The 21853-nt window shown below is 45.5% G+C and overlaps 1 protein-coding gene across 1 annotated transcript in view; it reads right to left on the reverse strand.

Annotated features, from left to right (window-relative positions):
* Positions 1 to 21853, reverse strand: part of SQOR (sulfide quinone oxidoreductase) — a 40641-nt gene that overhangs the window by 18458 nt on the left and 330 nt on the right. Inside the window, exons 2-4 of the mRNA XM_070423493.1 lie at positions 8115 to 8361; positions 5667 to 5837; positions 1890 to 1943 (exon numbers count right to left, since the gene is read on the reverse strand). Of these exons, the coding sequence (XP_070279594.1) occupies positions 1890 to 1943; positions 5667 to 5837; positions 8115 to 8348 (459 nt within the window). The 5' untranslated portion in view covers positions 8349 to 8361. The remainder of the gene's footprint in view (positions 1 to 1889; positions 1944 to 5666; positions 5838 to 8114; positions 8362 to 21853) is intronic.

Genomic DNA, 21853 nt, shown 5'->3' on the forward strand with positions numbered 1-21853 from the left:
CCTCTGCCTCCCTGGCCTTGAGACCATAATTTGAAAACATCTCTTCCCACCATCGGAGTAAAGGCAAGAATCCAGGCATATTTGTGTTTGGAGAGCCAGCTGCCTCACTGGGAAGAAGAAGGGTGACCCTTGGTAAATTAACTAATATCTCTAAGCCACTCAAAGTGTGGTCTCAGGACCAGCAGCACCAGCACTACCTGGGAACCTGCCTGAAAATGCACATTCTCAGCCCCTACCCCAGACTTACTGAATCAAGAACTCACGGGCAAGCCCAGAAATCGGTTTTAACGGGTGATTCGGTGGGCACTGAGGCTTGAAAAGCTTACGCTCACCACCTGTAAAGGGGGATAAAAGTAACAGCTCCGTAGGGCTCTTGGCAGGAGTAAATGAGTCCATGTGTGTCAAGTGCTGAGAAAAACTGAACCTCCCAAGGTGATGCTCTGTAAGTGGTAGTGTATTCCTGCCAGTGAGATAACCGGGTACTTGTCTTAAATGCTGTAGGTTCACAGCCTCCAACGAAAATGGCACAGATTGAGGTAAGAGACTCAAGCACCATTTCTTCCAGCAAGAGAAGGGAACTCTCAAAAACACAGTCATCAAGATGGGCTGGTCCTTCAGAACCTTCCCAGGCTGTTGTCCAGAATATAGGCCACCTCCAGGGTGGACACCAACCCCTCTGGTCTCAGGGAAACAGGATCCTGTGATCTCCTCCATCTCCCTCAATGACAAGGGCAACTATTCCTCTGATTACTGATCACAGCTCCTGCTACGGTTCAAGTAGCTGTAATATTAGCAGTTTAAATATTATTTCTTGGTTTGCTGCAAAAAGCTGCTAAGGACTCTCAGCACTGGTCTCTTCAGTCCTCTCAGGCGGCACAGGGGCTCCGGGGGGCAGGGGGGGGGAGGGGTTACCGTGGAGATGCGCCATCTGTGCTGCATCACCACTTCTGGGGTCTTGTGAGAGACAAGGACCTCCCAGAAGGTGTAACTGGCACCTTCTCCACAGTCTACTCCACAGCTTGTCATTCTGTGAGACTCATGGCCAAGCCACCATGACCAAACTCATCACAACCTTCACACCAACACATGGCTTCTTCGAACCATCTCAGGACATGCCCCAGGACACTGTCAACACCCCCACCCTGGACATGTCATGGTTTGGGGGGTTTTTACGCAGAAACACACTTCAAAGATGAGTCTTTCTTGGACCGACTCGGATGAGGCCCTTGCCTGTGTCACTCCGCTTTATGTGCTCCAACTATTCACCCAGCGTCCCCAACAAACTTCTGGAAATCATAATAATTACTGACTTACTCCATGATGTTTTAGAAAACTGAGCTTGAATGTCACAATTGTCAGACAGCATCCAGATCCCTAGCTCATGGAAAAGGGAGATCGAAGGAACTTCCAGGGTAGAAGTTATATTGCGTTGGTCACTTTGACCAAAAACACTCAGCCGCCACAGGGCAAAACCCAAACCTCTCTCCAGCTCCTGATCAACTAACTGCTGGCATTCTATCCTTAAAGTCTGCTTAGAAATTCAAAATCTAAATCTTACTTTCAAAGGAAAGTTTAACCTGCAATACCGCCAACTCAGTCCCACATAGAAAGGTAGTTTTCTTGTAAGTATGGAAAAGGCTGCTCTTTTGCATGAATTCCCATCAGAGCATGGACATGTTGACTTATGATTAAAGCTTAGAGCTGGATCATGTTATCATGAACAGAATCTCGGATAAGACGTTTTTAAAACCATAAAAAGACTGCTGAGAAATAAAACTAGAAGAGGATTTCTTAGTACTTTTTCTTGTCAAATGAATATAAAGACACTCAAGGCAGTGCTTGATCTTGGCAGAAGTAGGCCAGGGAACACAGAAGTCATTTAAACGTACCTTCCCATAGTCCAGCTGGATTCCGAGAGCAATAATGAGATATTTGTAGGAGATCTGCAACACAAAGCAATGCCATTTAGACCAAACAGTGGCAGTCCCAGGACTGACTCAGGCCCCAGGTGAGTGGGGCCATCACAGCGTTTCCATTTTTTTTATGTGAATGACTTGGGGCTGTGGGTGGTGCGGCAGGGTGTGTGTGTGTTGAGGGGGGTGGTAGGGGGCCGGTACAGGCTCCAGTCTGGCATCACGCCCATCATTCTCACACCTCATTGCTTCACAAACATTGCATAACCTGCCTGGCTTCTGAGAGCTGCGCCTCCTATATTTTCACACAGTGGAGAATGACAGCAAAGAGGCCACAGCTTTCTGTGCAGGGCTTGTGTTAACACTTTTTCATGTTGGGGAATGACTTTCTAATCTTAAAAATAATCCCTTTTCTTTTAATAGGGTAAAGTGTGAATCCCTAGCAAATCTGGCCTGTCATATGGATGGATTGATATCATAACTGAGAAACTGCTCTTTTGAAGGCCATTGAAAAGGAAGTGATAAGTGTATCTCATATTATTTAATGATCTGTTTGGAACTTAAAAGTCCCCTCCTTAAATATGGGTATTGTGATTATTCATGCTGGGAGCAAAAGTCTCCCTACTTATTATGATAGAAATGTGGGTTGCAAATGGGGAGGAAGAAAAGTTGAAGCAAAAAAAAAAAAGTCAGCAAAAAAAAAGTCAGCAAAAAAAAAAAAAGTCAGCAGATGTAAAGTAAAAGGACCTGCCTAGGAAGCTGAAGGTGAGATTGCAATGAAAGTCAGGGGCCCAGAAAGGACATCAGGTGATGACGGTCTCTCTCCGTTACTAAACAGAGAAGCGCAGCACACGGCCGTGCAGATCGCAGTTAAAGAGAGGGAATTCCAAGATGCAGGAGGCTTGACTCACGCTGGGGAGCAACAGGAGCAAGTCACTGAAGAGGTCCTGCCCTGGGACCCAGATCAGCTCCGTGGTCACGACCACAGTGAGGCCTTCCTATGACTCAGTCTTAACCCAGTGCACATGATGCTTCATAGCACCTGTCGAGCGATATAACAGTAATATCCTCCCCACCACATCAAACACTCCTCGAGGATAAAGATTGTGTCTTACTCCTTATATTCCTAGAATCTAGCAGAGTCACCAAGTTAAAGTGAGGAACTCAGTAATGTTTGTTGGATGAATGAATGGATGGGTGGTTGATTCCAGCTGCATGTGAAAATACAACTTATCGAAGTGGATAATAATATATACATCACCATCCCTATGATTTGCCTATCCATAGACAACGGGTAGCCTGAAATTCTTGTTCTGTAGGAAAGTGTACTGGGCTCATTAAATGGCTGGGGGAACTGTGTTGAATCTTCAGGGTATCTGAGGTCAGAGGTAGCATGAGGTCCAGGGGAGATGATCTACAGGTAAAACATACGCCCACTGTCAACAAGAAAAGCCTTTGGTTTGTGTGTGCCCTGATGTTTCTAGTAGAGCACAATATTGATCATTTTTTAGGAGTAATAATAACAGATAAGCTTAAGATTATAAAAAATCAGTAAGGGAGAATAAACCCTAACGTAGCAAAGAATAAAAAGAAAGCCTCAAGTGTTTGGATAAGTTCAAGTTTCCAGGCCAGATGACCTAAACCCTAAGGAATTGAAAAACTTGTACACAAGACTTTTGGGCAATTGCAGAGAACAGTACAGACCTCTCCAGAGGCTAAATATGGGTAAATGCTCTAATTTTATCCAGGGGCGGGGAAGGTAACTAACAACTTAGCAAACAGGATGTTCGTCCAGTTCAACATTCCAGGCTCATCTACTGTAGTTTGGAAAAAGAAGAGCATTGACATGGATTCATTTTGCAACCCTGCTTTCACCAATAACTATGCCGGCACATAGTGGATATTCAATAAATATCTCCTTTTCCTTTTTTTCGTGTATTCTCTTACAAATAATAACAGCAACATTTCTTGAACAACCACTTTACACAACTGACAAGGTATCTCCCATGAGATGCTATACGCAGATTTCCGATATGACTATGGAATACTTTTGCCTTAAAAATCCTGGAATAAAGTCCTACCATCTTGCACCAACTTCCTCCTCAGCCCTAAAACAAGACACTGCAAGTTCCCTAAGGTCTACATTTGAGAGGTCTACCCAGGGCTCAGAAGTGAGAACACCTACCAATGCCTTCCATTCTCCGAGATGAGACAAGATTATGATCTTTAAATGAGCACAAGCTCAACCACAAAGGGCTCTGAGTGTTTCCTATAATGTAAAGGGGTGTGATCAAGGGGGCAGACACTGCTCTACCAGAGGGCTGATGTGGGTTATAAGACACAGCTCTCCTGGCCCCATGAGCCGGCAGCAGATGGCAAGGGAAATGAGCCCCAACGCTCAGTCTTGAGAACTGAGAACAATCTTGTGTTTCATTCAGTCCGCCCTCCTGGAGATGCAGGGGAAATAAGAAAGTTCATCAACAGGGGGGAAATAACATAAGAATTTTAACTTAAATAAATGTATATTGTATTAAATAATATATTAAATATTATTTGTTTATTTTAGGATGGGAGAAGCCTGTCTTGTGGATCATATGAAAAAAAAAAAAAAAAGACCCAAAGGTTTGAACTGACCCCAAGCCCAGCATGAATCAGCCTGTGGCAACTGTCGCTACAAAGGCAAATGTTAAATTAGGCAGCATCTGACTGTGGGAGGGCTGTTCTGCAGAGTGGCTTCCTCTTCCGGGAGCCTTTTTCATGGAGGGGACAAGTCCGATGATGTCTAAAGTAGGAGAAAGAGGGTCATGAAGGGACTGAAGACCGTGGAAGATGATGAAAAGTGGGGACAAGGGGACAAACCCATCTGAACAGAATACTGACATAGACTATAAGAACCATCTTCGAATAGTTGAAGGGTTTCTCCTCACAAGAGAGAGAAGACATTCTCTCCCACACTACAGAAAGAACAAGGAATAAGGAAGGTATTAAGTCCCATAGCACCCTGGGGGCCCAAGAACCATGGGAGCCTGGAGCAGGCAGGGTGCAGCATGGTGGCTGCACTGCCTGCCATGGTCCTGGGCTCAGCAGCAGATGAGGGGACGTCATGTTGCAGATGGCTTCTGAGCCTGTGGTCTCACCATCTGCTCTCATCCCCTTAATAAAATGCAGGGACAACACTTTCTGAAAAGCTTTGACCCCTGGGTCGTGGGGGGTGGAAGGAGACTTCTAAATGATGCTGATCCATTTTGAGCCTCATGCTCCAGCAGCTGCAGTTCTCCTGAGCTCTGGTACAAAGCTCAGTCACATGGGTATTTACTGCACTGGCAGAGCGCCCCCTAGTGTGACTGGGATGATATTTTCCAACATCTCCTTCCTCTGGGGGGCCAGCTGTCAGGGAGAGAAGCTGGCTGCTCCAAAGGGAAAAGGAGAAAGGTGCCTGCTATTTTAACACATAGCAGTATTTGTTCAGTAAACATTTAGATGCAAGACACTGTGCCAAGCAATAGGGCAAAGAGTGGGTGTCCACAAATACTTGTCTTAGTTGTTTATTAATTCAACATCCTCAGTCCTTCCATCTGTCCCACCCTCCATTCACCACACACTCTACCCTCTCAAGCAGTATTTACCACACACATACATGCATACACACTTATATATACCACTGTCCCACCAGGAAGCTGACCAGTTTAATAATAGCTGTGCCTGTCAGACACGCCTTCAGATTAACAAAAGCCAAGGGATCCCAGCGGTTACCTCCTTGCCGGTGTCTGTGCGGATGCAGTTCTTGTCTGGGTTCAGCTCAGCCACTCTGTCTTTGATCCACTGCACACCAGATGGAATCACACTCGCTGTGGGACGGCCAGATGAGGACAGCTGTTTGGCACCAGCACCCACCAGTGTCCAGATGGGCTGGTAGAAATGTCTCTGAAAAACAAAGTTTTGGAGATTCATTTCCATTTGAGGCTGACCAAAGTGTCATGGCTCGAGGCACCTGAGCTAATACTCCCTCCTGACCCTTGGAGCATCACACAGAAAGTCTCCGGGTTGTCCTCCCCACCAACCCTCCCACGGGTGTCTCCTATTATGTTAAACTCTGAAGAGTGGTCACCTACAAGAATTCTGCCAAGATCATTAAAAAAAAGCCATAAACTACCCTGGCTGATGTGGCTCAGTTGGTTGGAACATCATCCGTACACCAAAAGGTTGTGGGTTCAATTCCCAGGCAGGGTACATACCTAGGTTGTGGGTTCAACCCCGTTGGGGCATGTATGGGAGGCAACTGATTGATGTTTCTCTCACACATCTCTCTCTCTCTCTCTCTCTCTCTCTCTCTTTCTCTCTTTCTCTTTCTGTCTCTCTAAAAAAAATTAATAAAAACATATGCTCAGGTGAGGGTTTTTTAAAAAGCCATAACCTATCATTAGCGACCATTGTATTATTTATTGCTGACAGTTGATTTGGGGCTTAACATGTACATGTTACAAATACATGTATAATGTAGACATTATGGATACATTTACTATGTGCACAGATATAAAGAAAAATTAAGTCCAGTAGCATAATATGGTTCCTCAGATGTCTGTGGGGACTGCGGTAAGTCTGAAGCTTATAGCGACTCTGGGATCCTCAAACTCTATTAGCTTCCAACTGTGTTTGCCAAGCCCGCGGAAGGCGCAGACATTGCCTGTCAACCCCATCAGCGCCTCCTCCTTTCTCAGAGGACTTATACCCAAAGCCAGGAGACACCAAATGCTACCGCATAATGCCACGTATGCCCAAACACCTCAACATTGCCCAAACACCTCAGACTGGCTGGACAGAATTGTCAGCAGCCACAGAGAGGTGACAAGAACTGAGGAAGGGCCTTGCAATCTCCCTACAGCCAATAACGGCTGCAATCCCGAGGACAAGGGCCGAGGACTCCAGCTGCAAGAGCTGAACAGTTCCAAGTCCATCTTGAACAGATAGAGGAATAAGAACAAGCCCTGATGTTTTATAGACTGCAAACAACCATCAGCTCCAGCAATCACTAAACCAGATACAAGAGGGAAAGCGCCAACCGCCTGAGCCACTGGCAGCTCCTTCGAGAGACTCCTGTCCTGCACGTCCTCACAGACATGATTCTGGCCTCCTGAACTGTGTCCAGCACCTCCGTGTCATTACAAAGTAGCCCCTGTGCAAGGGTTAGCTACAATAGGCCACCTGACAGGGCTCTCAGACCACTCTCATTTATAATGCTGTCCTGAATGAGTCACTTTAAAAAGGAGAATAACAGAGACCACCTCCCAGTCTCCCCTCCCATCACAGCACACCCGGCTGAGATTGCAGGGAGCCTGGGCAGCCGCCCCGGGTACTGTGGAGATGACTTGGAAAGCGGGGTGCCCTTCTCGCCCTTCCCTCCCCACCAAACAGGCACCAGATCCATTCTGCTCCCTGCCCCCAAGGACACAGTTCCCAACTGTACATGCCTGGTTCCTTAGGAAACCTTAGACAAACCACCAGAAATCTTGAATACTTATCCGTAGCTTTTGGACAATTTTTAAATGTTTTTTTCATGAAATAGTGCCTTACACATAAACACTTCCCAACTTCCCTCCTGGTAACACTTCCCAACTTCCCTCCCGGTGTTTACTACCTTTTTCTGCCTTATAATCTGTTTCCAATTCCTTGCACTTAAATTTCTGAAACCCACTGACACCTTCCCAGAGGCCTCCCTGGGCCTTCACTCATCACCTCTCTCCAGACTGGACCACAGACAGGAAAGAGCAATGACCACTGACTTTCCTCTGGACATGATGTTGGAGGGAGAGGGTTTCCCGGGTTGAGATATACTAAAGTCCTGACCCGGGTACCTAGGAACGTGACCTTATTTGGAAATAGGGTCTTTGCAGATGTAATCAAGTTAATACTTATGAGAGAATAAGTATCTATTGTTTTAAGACACTCCATCTGTGGTAATGTGTTAGCACAAGAAACTCATACAGAAGAGAACATAAAAAGCCAAGGGATCTGATCTCTCTCCCTCCCTTCCCCCACCTTCTCCCATCTTTTTGGACTGCCTGATTATTGTGCCCAGAAGAGAAGCACTAACCCGGGGACATGACATCCCACGCCTGACAGTCATCCCCACCTCCTATCGCACACATGCACATGCATACACACACACACACACACACATGCACCCAGGAGGGGGAGACTTACCTCGCTGGGCTCAATGATGGCCACATTCTCTGCACCCACTCTCTTCTTCATGCGGGAGGCCATGGTGATCCCACCGCTGCCCCCACCCAGCACCAGCACCTCATGGTAGTTCTTGGCCGCCAGGCTGGTCCCTGTGTGCAGCTGAAGTGGGCTGGCCTGCTGGGCGCCCAGTTTGAAGAAGCAGGTAAACAGCCGGGCATGCGGGCTAGACACCACAGCCACCAGCGGGGTCATCTTCACACTGGATCTGGATAGAACGGAACAGATGAGGCTATGAGTAAGGAAGGGACCAGTGTGCGACCAAAGCATTTTCCTCCCGGAGGAAGGGGAGGCGGGCATCTGGCCAGCTCCAGCGGGTGCCCACCACCTCCCACACAACCACCTCCCCAGCTGGCTGTGGTCCCAAAGTCTCCTGACAGCACAAGATTGTAACTAACAACTGGCTGAGCTCCCATTTCTCCCCTTCCTCCTCCTGTCAGGACATCTAGGACTTTGTCCAGCCAAAAACCCCGGGGCCTCCTGAGTGCATCCAGCAGTACCCCACTCTCCTCTCAGGCACACGCCTCAATGCTTACTTTGGTTTTTCCGTCCATCAAAAATGGACAAGTCCACAGCTAGACAGACACCTGTACAAGTCCTTGCCATAGGGCCCCTAAGACCTGCTGAAGCAGAAGTAGTCCAGCAAGAAACCCACCTTCTGCAACTCGGTGTTCACACCAGGGAAATCAGGGACTCGGCCCCACTCAGAGAGCCTCCTGGCTCTGCCTGCCCAGGGACTCACAATTCAATCAAAATATGGGCAACAGACACGCAAGCAAAGGCCCTCCACACCTTTGGCAATTTCAACCAGTTGATAAGGGAGCCATAAAAAGATCCCTGCCTGGTATCATAAAGTTATGTTTTAAGTAAAGAATCTGCATATGCTGCTGACCAGTCAGTCTTTTATTGTATGTAATCAGGAAGCAATCTCCCCTTCATAGTTCCTCCGAGAGACGGGCGTTTCTGCTCTGAGCATTTAGTGCTTTGGCAGTGAGGACATGAAGGCTTCTCAGACGTGGGCCTTGGCTTGCCCCGCCCACAGAACTGGCCTGATTTCTTGGACACCATGTACTTGTATAACTGCAATGCCGCTCTGGGTATTACTGTGCCCCAAATTCCGCCATCAAGTTCAGTCCTTTGGGTTCAACACTGCCCCAGGAACCCTTTATTCAAATGCAAGGACCCAGCTGGGGGTAACCCTTCTAGCTGTTTAGATTACTAACTTCTTAATGGGACCGATTTCATTATATCGTTTTTTCCCAAAAAAATAAAGAAGGGGATAGCTACATGAGGGGATTAGAAAACGCTGAGAGGGAAAAGGGGCTCTGAAAGGAAGGGGTAAAGGCCCTGGCGGAGGGAGAAATGACAGGAAGTGGAAAGGAGGTTGAGTGCTGCCTTTAATTAGGATGAACTTTATTTGGAGGTTTTGGCACTCTGACAACTTCTTCAACAGTTCAGATCTGAAGTGACACAGCGATTTGGGACCCACAGAAAGTGAGGCAGGCTCATACGTTGTTGCTGCAAGTTTGAAATCTGTAAGACCCTTCTAGAAAACAACATTTATCATCCTTTGACTCGGTATGTCCATTTCTGGGACTCCAGTCTAAGGAAGTAGCCTCTAATACGAAAGAAGACAAACCTTTACAAAGATGGAGCTCAATGTTCATTCACAATATAGGGTCAACCCTCAGTTAACTGGTTTGTGGATTGATCTGATTACAACCAGGTCACAGAAAAAACTTCGCACTGGCCAGGGAAAGCGCAGGTCCCAGACCGTTTCTACCAAGGTTAACTTATGACCACTTCCATTTAACATAGGGGGTTGGGGGAGGTAGGGATAGCAGTCTGAATGTCAAAACTTTGGGGAAAGGTTAAGTAAAATACGGTTGCACAAGATGATTATTATATAAAGACTATATAAGTCCTTCCAAACTATGTTTACAAAGAGCATATAAAATGTTTATGTTATGATCAGTACTGTATACAAACTGGAAATACAATATGAACAATAGGAGCTCAACTATGTAAGAAAAAATGCACTAAAAAAAGCAAAATGTTGCCCTAACTGGTTTGACTCAGTGGATAGAGCTACGGACTGAAGGGTTCCAGGTTCGATTCCAGTCAAGGGCATGTACCTTGGTTGCAGGCACATCCCCAGCAGGGGGTGTGCAGGAGGCAGCTGATCAATGTTTCTCTCTCATCGATGTTTCTAACTCTATCTCATTGCCTTCCTCTCTGTAAAAATATCATTAAATCATATATTTTTTAAAAAAAAAAATTTTTTTAAAGCAAAATGTTAACACTGGGTGAGCGGTTTTCTCTGGGTTTTAGGATAATGGGTGATTTTCATTCTTCTGCTTTTTGTATTTTATGAAATTTCTACTACATACATATGTTAATGTTGTAATGATAAGCATTTTTTCCTTTTTTATTAGATTTATTGGGGTGACACTGGTTAATAAGATTATATAAATCTCATGTGTAATTTCTATGATACATCATCTGTATTTTGTACTGTGTGCCAACCACCCAAAATCAAATCTTCTTTTGTCACCATATATTTGGCCCCTTTACCCTTTACTAACCCCCCAAACACCCTTTCCTCTGGTAACCACCATACAGTTGTCTGTGTCTATGAATTTCAGTTTTATATCCCACATATGAGTGAAATCATATGTTCTTAGCTTTTTCTGGCTGACTTATTTCTCTTAGCATGATGTTCTCAAAATAAACTATTTCGATGATAATAACATAAGCCCCTTAACTTGTGAGTTGGATACCATTATCATCCTCATTTTACAGATGATAAAACTGAAGCAGGGAGCAACTAAATGACTCCCTCAAGATCATACAACCCATAAGTGGTAGACAATGATTTGAACCCAAGCATTCTGGTGCCAGTCCCTTTCTTAAATCACTACACTTTACTATGTCTGTAATCTTTATCAACAATGACAAAACAGAGCTAATGTGACAATGTTAAATGGAAAAATATATGTGTGATTGATATATATATATATATATATACACTAGAGGCCCGGTGCACAAAAATTTGTGCACTCAGGGGGGTGCCTCAGCCCGGCCTGTGCCCTCTCACAGTCTGGGACCTCTCGGGGGATGACCACCTGCTGGCTTAGGCCCGCTCCCCGGGGATTGGGCCTAAGCTGGCAGTCAGACATCCCTCTGGTAGCCCAGGAGCCCTTGGGGGATGTCCACTTGCCATCAGGGAGCAGGCCTAAGCTGCAGTCGGACATCCTTAGCACTGCTGAGGAGGCAGGAGAGGCTCCCGCCACCACCACTGTGCTGGCAGCCATTAGCCTGGCTTGTGGCTGAGCAGAGCTCTCCCTGTGGGAGCACAATGACCACCAGGGGGCAGCTCCTGCATTGAGCGTCTGCCCCCTGGTGGTCAGTGTGTGTCATAGTGACCAGTCATTCCCAGTCGTTCTGCTGTTAGGGTCAATTTGCATATTACCCTTTTATTATATAGGAAAGAGTCCTGGTGCACGGGTGGGGGCTGGCTGGTTTGCCCTGAAGGGTGTCCCGGATCAGGGTGGGGTCCCACTGGGGTGCCTGCCCAGCCTGGGTGAGGGGTTAAGGGCCATTTTCAGGCTGGCCACGCCCCCAGGTGACCCAAGCTCCCAGCCTCTCTCTTTTTTTTTTTTTCAGCACTTCCTTGAGCGGTATCTGGGATTTATTTTTCTTCTATAATTTAAACTTTGTAGCCTTGAGCAGAGCCCAGATCGGGCCAGGGCAGGCGGGAAGCTTGGCTTCCTCCATCACCAGGGGCAACCCAAGCCTCCTGCTCGCTCCAGCTCCGTGGCCACCGCCACCTTAGTTGGGTTAATTTGCATACTCGCTCCTGATTGGCTGGTGGGCATGGCTTGTGGGTGTAGCAGAGTGGCCGAGTGATGGTTAATTTGCATCTTTCTCTTTTATTAGTGTAGATATATATATACTGAGTGGCCAGATTATTATGACCACCTGACGTTTGTAGGCAAATTAGCTATGATTTCGCGCTGAAGTTGCTAGAGGGCCAGATCATTATAAACGTCTGAATAGCACAACATACCTAAGTATCATTGCTGATCAAGTTCATCCTATCATGTTGATGGCATATCCCAATGGAGATGGCTTCTTCCAACAAGACAATGCACAATGCCATGGTGCTCGTATTGTGCAGGAGTGGTTTCAAGAACATGAGGGAGACTTTACCTTGCTTAGGTGGCCCCAGATCTCAATCCAATTGAGCATTTGTGGGACAAAGTTAAAAGAGCCATCAGGCAGCTGGTTCCACAACCATCAAATCTCATAGAACTGGACAGTGCTATTCATCAGGCATGGTGTCAGATTATTCGCATCACCTTTCAACATATCATGGAGTCAATGCCAAGAAGAATTGCCGCAGTATTGAAGGCAAAAGGTGGCTCAACAAAGTACTGATGGGGTCGTCATAATAATCTGGCCGAGCATAATAATCTGGCCACTCAATGCATGTGTGTGTGTGTGTGTGTATTATATATAAATATATAATACACACACACACACACACACACACACACATACTAGAGGCCCAGTGCACACAATTCGTGCATGACGGGGGGGGAGGGGGGTTGTCCCTCAGCCCAGCCTGCACCCTCTCCAATCCAGGACCCCTCGGGGGATGTCCGACTGCCAGTTTAGACCCAATCCCGCAGGGATCGGGCCTAAACCAGCAGTCGGACATCCCTCTCACAATCCAGGACCGCTGGCTCCAAATTGCTCACCTGCCTGATTGCCTGATTGCCCCTAACTGCCACCCCTGCGAGCCTGGTCACCCCCAACTGCCTCCCCCACCCTCCCCACCAGCTTGGTCACCCCAAACTGCCCTCCCTGGCCTGGTCGCCCCTCACTGCCTCCACCCCCCCTCCCCCGCCAGCCTGGTTGCCCCATGCAGCCTGCTGTTCAGTCGTTTGGTTGTTCCTCACTAACCCCCCTGCTGGCCTGGTCACCCCACACAGCTTGCTGTTCAGTCGTCTGTCCAGTTGTTTTGATCGTGACGGCCCTGGCTTTTTATATATTAGAATATATATATATTTCCATACTTCCCAGAAAAGAGACACTACTTTTCTCAAGTTTTCTTTAATGAGCTGTACTGCTTTAAATTTTAAAAATCACTCAATTTGATTTTGAATTTTTATGATTGAAGAGTGGAGGAAATCACCAATTAGGATGTTACTGTTTGGTAGGGAAAGGATATTTTACGGTGAATAGAAAGTCATCACATCTTGCCTTTCTAAACTGTCTATAGAATGACAGAACCACAGTAAAACTCCTCACGTCCCAGAAAAGGAAAACCATTTTTTCATGGTCCTGACCCTATATATTAACCCCATGGAAAGAGTTAAAAATATACATATACATTTTTTTTATATTTATATATATATAGATCTAGAAGGAGGCCAAGCTAAGTTTCTAGTTTCCAGCCACTCCATCTGAGGTTATTTATTCCCTGTAGCCTAACATCCCATGGTTCATCTCTTGAAAGAGGAAGCATTTATGCAGATTATTTCCCTCATTTAGCCAAGAAGGTAAGTTCTGCTTTGTTTTAGCAGTTACCCATGGCCCCTTTCTGGAATCAGTATTTACAAACACAAAGTCCTTCTGACCCGGCTGTATTAACTTCATTAATAACAGCTGTCAAGAAAATGCCTGGCCTTTGCAGGCAAATTTCCTTGTAAAATATATATAATTTTTTTTTTAAGTTAGAGGAAATGTTCCAGGTTTCAAAACTCCTGAAAAATCTCAATAACACTCTCATCCTAACAATATAATAAATTTCCAGATCAGAAAAACCAGAACCATAATCAACATCTGTTTGTGGATAAGGTGGGGCACGATACTATATCAAAGACTACACACAACCCAGGGCAATAATGCATAATCATAATTATTTAATATCCCACATTGGAAATGTGGTGTAATGAAAATATATATGTACTTTTTTTGGTGTTTGTCCCCAGTCCTGGCACAAACCTCCTAAAACCCTTGGAATTTTCTGAGTGAAAAGAGTTGTTAGTCAATAACCAAAAAGAATAATAAGGAGCCCCTTTTGAACATAATTGAGTTTATGCGAATGAGGTGACTCAACGTGAGATCCCTAGATAGCTTCAAGATGTGGGCTGATCACCAGGAAGGCCAAACTTGTGATCAGAAAGTTGGAACTTTCAGCCCCCTCCCAGCTTCTGTTAGGAGACATAGGCTGGAGATTTAATTCTATGAAAACTCCTGCACAACCAGATTCTGGAAGTTTCCATGTTGGTGAGCACAATGATGTGCAGACAGGGTGGGTGGCATCAAACACCTCTGGAGCTATCTATACCGCCCCATTCCATGCCCAAAACCTTGCTCTATGCATGTCTTCCATTTGACCATTCCAGAGTTGCAATCTTTATAATAAACTGGTTCATTAGTAAAGTGTTTCCCTGAGTTCCATGTGTCATTCTAGCAACTTAGCCAACCTGAGGGGAGATCCTAGAAACCTCCAGGCAGAAGTGTGGGTTGCCTGGGACCCCATTTGCAGCTGGCATCTATAATGGGGGCAGTCTTGTGGGACTGAGCCCTTAACCTGTGAGGTCTCAGATAATTCTAGACTCTGGTCCCGTCTACCCCCACTGACACACTTAGGAGTATCTGGGCCCTTCTTGTCATCCCCTGGGGTAGTCTAGACAGAAAACTGCTGCAGTCTGCCAAGAATGTAGCATGGATCTCTCTGGCCACCTCCTCAGGAACAGTTGCAAAAAATGGGATACCATTATTTTCCAACACCTGTATCATCTCTGGACTAGTGGAAGCAAAATTAGGTTTGGCTTCCAAAAATCTGGACTGATATTCCATCTTAGATTTAACTAGCAGAAGGTAAGTTGTGCTTTGTTTTAGCAGTTACCCATAGCTCCTTTCTAGAATCAGTATTTACAAACACAAAGTCCTTCTGACCCGGCTGTATCAACTTCATTAATAACAGCCATCAAGCAGAATGCCTGGGCAATGCAATCAATATGAGCTAAACACCTAAGCTGTATTGACAAGAGAAGGAAACAGACGGAATCTGAGTAGGAGGTAAAGGACTGGCAGCACTGGGGCAGTGGAAATACTATGGGCAGGAACACCAAGAGGAGGGAACAGTGTTAAGTAAATGAACCAAAGACATGGTGACTGCCCTCCAGACCTCTTTCCAGCCTTCTCCGCCCTCTCTGAACCCTGACAGCTGACCTGTAAACAGGGTGGGTATCATCTGGCTTCCCTTGTCCTCTGGTTTCCAGTTAGGTTCAACCAGTGGGAGGCACCAGTAGATTTGAAGATGGAAAAAAAGATTAGGATATTTATTCCTGAGACCCCTCCCTGCTAAACCTCTAGTAATCACTCCCTCTACTTGCTTCTTCAGGCCTCAAAGCAATACAATTCCTTCACCACTCTCGGTTCCCCTGAACCTTGCCCACAATTTTGTAAATAGTTATTTTGTTAAACCTTTCTTAATACCATGTCTGAGAGTGCCAACTGTTTCCCAGAGAGCCTTGCTGATGAGGAGGGAAGGCCCCAGAGTAGGTTTGGGCAATGGAAGTCCAACCAGATTTGACCGATGTGAGAAGTAGACAAGAAAGAAATATCACAGCCCCATTAGAAAGGGTCATGTTCTGGAACTGAAGCTTAATATTGAAAAATCAAAGTTTCGAAAAGTGACAGAACAGAGGGGCAGCTCTGAGAAAACGAATCTAGTGTGAAGGAGCCAATTAAATTGGAGGAAAGACAAAATTAGTTCTGGGAGTCAGTTAGGAGGCTGGTACAGGGACACAGGTATGAGTGATAAGGGCCTGATTAGGTGCTGGCATTAAAAATACAAATAAAGATTCAGATAAGACAGAGGTGGAAAAAGAGAATGATTGGATCAGATGTGGGAAGAGGAAAAAAGTCAAAGTTGACATCCAGGCAACTGAAGAGAGAGAAATTATGTGGGCAGAAACAGGAGAGTGAAGGCAAGGACCTGCCTGGGTTAGTTTGGGACAGTTAGGTTTGAGGTTTGGAAAGTGGAATCACCTAGACTGAGGATCACATAACTGTGGTCAAGGAGGAAGGCAGATGTCCACTGGGAATAGGAAGAAATCTGGTTTCAGGGCTTAATCTTAGACAATCGTAATCCCATCTAAGGGCCACAAAGTAGCCACCTGCAGGCCCAATGCAGACCAGAGCTGTGCTCTGTCTGGCTCACAGTGTTCTCTTAAATTTTAAATTAGTGCCAACATTAAAAAATGTGGATATCTCACAGAAAAAAATCCAGATTTGGGCACCTCTGACAACAATGGGCCCACATTCTCACATGTAGACACCTGGCCAGAATGAGTAGTCATTGCCCATCTGGACCTGGCGCGAGGATCCTGTTCACCCCACCCCACATGGCCTATGTCATGTATGTCACCTGCTGGGTCCTGCCACCCATTTGAGCGTGTGGTCCCTGCTAATGGCAGTGAGAGTCCTTGGAAGTTCTTAACAAAACAGATGTCTTTGGAGACACCCTGGGAAAGTTGAGAGGATGAATGGAGCAATTCAATTGAGTTCAGCATTTTTGAGTTTTTACTAAGTGCCTGGCATTGTGCTAGGTACCCCAGGGCCTGTGATGAATAAGAAGAGCCTGTCTATTATGTAACAGCAACAGGAAGGTCTGTTAAGTAGCTGTTTCAGAAATTCAGTCATGAGTAGGGGCTTAGAATAGATAATGAGAACAGAGATGAAGGTGTGAATGCACAGCAAATGTTGAAGGAATTTCAGTGACAGATTAGCTACAAGGGATAAAGAGGGAAGAATGTGAACTATGACTTTGTTCCGTTTGATAAATGAAGAGAGGGTGTAAGCAACAGTATTGGATTACTCAAAGTGTAGTAAAGGTTACACAGGCTGCACCCTTCCTCTTGCACACCTCCTCTTAAGTAATGACAGCGCTATCATCACCTGTGTGTTCAGGAACTGGGTTGCTATTTTGTTATCAAATAAAGAAAGTGGTCCTGGCCGGTGCTCAGTGGTCAGAGCATCAGCCTGTGGACCAAAGGGTGGCAGGTTTAATTCCCGGTCAAAAGAGCACATATCTGGGTTGCAGATTCAATCCCTGGTCTACCAATCGGGGTGTGTGGGGGAGGCAATCAATCGATGTGTCTCTCTCATGTTGTTTTTCTCTACCTCCTCACCTATCCTCCCTCCCCTTCATTCTATCTGAAAAATCAATGGAAAAAATATCCTCGGGTAAGAATTAAAAGAAAGAAAGGAGGGAAAGAAGAAAGAAGGGAGGAAGGAAGGAAGGAAGGAAGGAAGGAAGGAAGGAAGGAAGAAAGAAAGGAAATGAAGCTTTGGCTGGGTGGCTCAGTTGGTTGAGCATCGTCCTGTACACCAAAATGCTGCAGGTTCGATTCCCAGTCAGGGCAGTTACCTAGGTTGCAGGTTTGATCTCCAGTTGGGGCACATAGGGGAGGCAAAAGATCTCTCTCACATTGACATTTCTCTCTCCCTTCCTCTCTCTGAAATCAACAAACATATCCTCAGATGAGAAAGAAAGAGAGAGGGAGGGAGGGAGGGAAGGAACAAAGAGAGAGGCAACCTTCATTTAGTCTTGTAGGGCCAAGCTGGAACTCTACCTCTGAAGCTGTTTAAATATTATTAAGTATTTGTTTAAATATTAAGCTGTGAAGCAAGGTTTTGGTAGTGGACCAGGAGCAAATCATCCAGGGAACAGAAACAATCATAGTTCCCTGATGATTCAGGGTTTTAGGGCCACACTGAGTTTCTTTAGTTCCCTAAGGGAAAAATGTAGGAATTTTCTTTAAAGAGTCACTGGTTAATGGTTACTAATGAGGACTTGGCAATGCAACGGTGGCTCCCTCTGCTGCAGAGAAACGTAGTACAAATGTCCCTCCCCTATCCTCATTTTACAATCAGAAAGCCTTATAATATGGGGGGGCATTGACAATTTCACTAAGCCATACATTTGCTAAGGAGAAAATACAAATTATATTTACAGAAAGAAAATTCTTATATTATGGACCCAGAAGCAGAAAAAAAAATAAGTCATTTGGATTATTTCAACTGAAAGTTAGAAGTTTTGACTGAATTATATGCCCTGTTTTCCTGCTTGCTTTAGCCAGTGGGAGCTTGACAACTCATGTTCTATAAATCAGGGGTCCTCAAACTTTTTAAACAGGGGGCCAGTTCACTGTTCCTCAGACCGTTGGAGGGCCGGACTATAGTTTTAAAAAAAACTATGAACAAATTCCTATGCACACTGCACATATCTTATTTTGAAGTAAAAAAACGAAATGGGAACAAATACAATATTTGTATTTGCATGTGGCCCGCGGGCCGTAGTTTGAGGACCCCTGGCATACACCACCACACACTGGAGAGGGGGGCCTGACGTGGAATTACTCAAGTCCCATCACAAAGCAGGGATAAGCTTGGGCCTCGTCTCCTAAATCTGTTCAATGGTCACAATGAAATGACTCATCAGCCGCAGGAGTGCTGGGTGGGATTCCCACTCAGAGTCTCACACACAAGAATCCTCTAAAGCAGTGGATCTCAACCTTGGCTGCACATTAGAATCACCTGGGGTAAACAGGACTAGCCAATTAGTCAGGCATATTATTCACACCTGAAATTCAATATGTGCGGTCTTAACACAATGAGAAAAGACTCTTTCATTACAAGTTATACACCTGTTTCGAAAACTATTGAAGAGATGCCAACCTCCTTTAAAGGTTAGGACAGCATGAGGTGAGGGCTAGGGAACAGGTGTGCCAGGTTCCCTAAGTGCATGTCTTCCCTTTGTCTAACCGTGATTGGCAAACTGCGGCTCTCGAGCCACATGCAGCTCTTTGGCCCCTTGAGTGTGGCTCTTCCACAAAATGCCACGTGCGGGCGCACCTACAATGCGATTGAAACTTCATGGCCCATGTGCAGACGTCGGTTTCTGGCCTGGGCGAGTCTATTTTGAAGAAGTACTGTTGATATCTGGCTCTGTTGACTAACAAGTTTGCCGAGCACTGGAACTAAATGGCACAGTTCCCCATCCCAGTAAAGCTTTGTCTGAAGGTGTGTCAGGAGTCAGGAGACCCAGGATCACACCCCAGGAAGTAGCAGGTAGGGCTGGTCCTTAACCGTTCTGGGGCATTTGCACTGGGTGGCTTCAAAGGTCCCTTCCTTTTCTAAAATTCTGTGATCCTCTAAATGAGCAGAAAAGGGAAACAGAGGTTCACAAGCAGGTACTCAAATGGGAATACTTGTTCTACTAGAGCTGTGAAGCATTGCAGCAAGAATGACAAGGGCTTATAACCAGGCCTGTCCCCTAGGCTCTCTTCATCTTCTTATAAAGACACCAGCCATATTGGATTAGGGCCCCACCCTTATAATCTCCTTTAACATTAACTACTGTTTTAGGCCCTATCTCCAAATAGCCATGTTTGGAGGTACTGGATTTTGATGGGACACAATTTAGTCCAGGATTTGCCCTCCAAAAGTTATAGGCATAGTTAGCCCCAGTGTGTTCTAAATGTCCTGTTCTTTACAAAGCTCTCTCCCCATCTTCCTGCCCCAACGTAGCACTTTTACAATATAAATCACAGGGATGGCTGGTTGGACCGACTTTCCTTCTTCCTATTACCATCCACATTTGGTTGGATTACACAGAATTTTAAGGCTGGGAATTAAAAAGCAACTAATTGGCTTCAGGCCCAGTCTGGGCTGCTTCTAGCAATTTGCCCTCACCTCTCCCACTTACCAAGTCTTCAGGGTCACCGAGGAGTTATGCATTACGTGGCAGGGCAGGGAAAAGTGAAAAGAGAAATGTGCATCTCTGCCCAGAAATGCTTCATCACGGGTCTGTCTCCATTCCCTGTACGACACTTCCTGTGTTACAACATCTGGTATTAACAAGCCCGGACACAAGCAAGATGGAGACACTGTTCTGAAAGGACTCCTCATTTTCATTTTCTCTGGCAGGACACCAGCCACAAACTCTTACACAGACCCGTGAGCCCTGGTTGATGTTTCAGGCACTTCAGCTCCAGATGTGTTGTTTACATATTTGTTCAGCCAGTTAAAAATTTTAAAAAGCCCAAATTTTAAAGTTACTCCTCAAACCACCATCTCGCTCCTTGATGAATTTTGTTTTTTTCAGATGCAGCCACACGCAGCCCTCTCCAATCCACTTATTCATTCAAAAAATATCTATCAAGTGCATTCCATGTATCAGGATTGGAAATGTAATGGTGATGGCTATATGCTTGCAGTCCAGTGAAGGAGACAAACAAGTTCTAATAAATGGCATTTATTTCACCCCTCTGTGACAGGTGCAGTGCTGGGCAACTTAAATGCATGGTACAGCATGATCATCTCCACTGTACAATGAAGAGGCAAAGGCACAAAGAAGTTCAAAAAGCCAAGGTCAGGCCCTAACCAGTTAGGCTCAGTGGATAGAGCTTCGGCCTGCGGATTGAAAGGACTCAGGTTTGTTAAGGGCATGTACCTGGGTTGCAGGCACATCCCCAGTAGGAGGTGTGCAAGACACAGCTGATCGATGTTTCTCTCTTATCAATGTTTCTACCTCTCTATCCCTCTCCCTTCCTCTCTGTAAAAAAATTAATAAAATATATATTTTTTAAAAAGCCAAGGTCAGACTGCTAGTCAATGGAAGTATCCAGACCAGAACCCATGTCACCTAACTCCGGGGCAGTGCCCTTTCCCCTATCAGGGAATCTTTATTTTTCACTAATCTCCAACTGAAAGTTAACACTTACTTCAATATATATAGTGTCTCCAAAAAATATATATGTACACTTTAACATCTGGTAGCTCAATTTTGAAAATGAAATGCCTTTATAATTATTCAAAGTGTATATTAGTATATACATTTTGGGGGACACCCTACACAACAAACCACAGCAATTATTAGCTGTACCTATGACCGTCTCCAATAGAAATCATAGATATTTTCTTTTATTACAGGTGTCGTCTATATCTTGAAATATTGTTTATGCTCATTACTACTTCAAAAGTATGGTAGCTATTAGATCCACTGATAGATCTTATTTAATGAATTATTTGTAAAGGCATATATATTACTACATAATAAATCATTTTAATATTTGACAAATGTTTTGAAACTGGTTTCCTTTACAATACTGCGCCTTTTACTTCATGCCTTTAAAAGTATTGTTCTGAGAAGGGGTCCTTAGTCTTCCCACACCTGCCAAAGGGGTACATGGCACAAAAATGGGTCAGAACCCTCCATGATAGCAATGGGCAGCCCACACCAATCCAGAGTCTCTGCTCACTGTGCCTTTGAGCAAGAGGCTAGGTTGGGAATTTTTAGAATTAAAAGAGAAACGTAAACCAGAGAGAAAAGAACCCGAAATTCCTTTCTGCCTCCTTTCCGCCCACTCAGTTCCGCACGTGCCCTACACGCTCCGCTCTCTGCCAGTCGCAGGGCAGCCGACCGGAGCACCCACCTGTCCCACGCGCTGCGTCGGTGGCTAAGTGTGTCCCTGCTGTGGGCAGGCGGGCTGACGTCAGCCTCTGACCCGGAGGCCGTGCACCCCCCGTGCCGGCCGGTGCTGAGTGACACAGTCAACAAGCCGGGGTGCCAGCACCTCCCACACACGCAGGGGGGATCCTGCGGTTTTTACCCG

This window comes from Myotis yumanensis, unplaced genomic scaffold (assembly GCF_028538775.1).
Source record: "Myotis yumanensis isolate MYYU_CA2020_CCGP unplaced genomic scaffold, mMyoYum1.0.hap1 SCAF_1, whole genome shotgun sequence".
Taxonomy (NCBI): Eukaryota; Metazoa; Chordata; class Mammalia; order Chiroptera; family Vespertilionidae; genus Myotis; species Myotis yumanensis.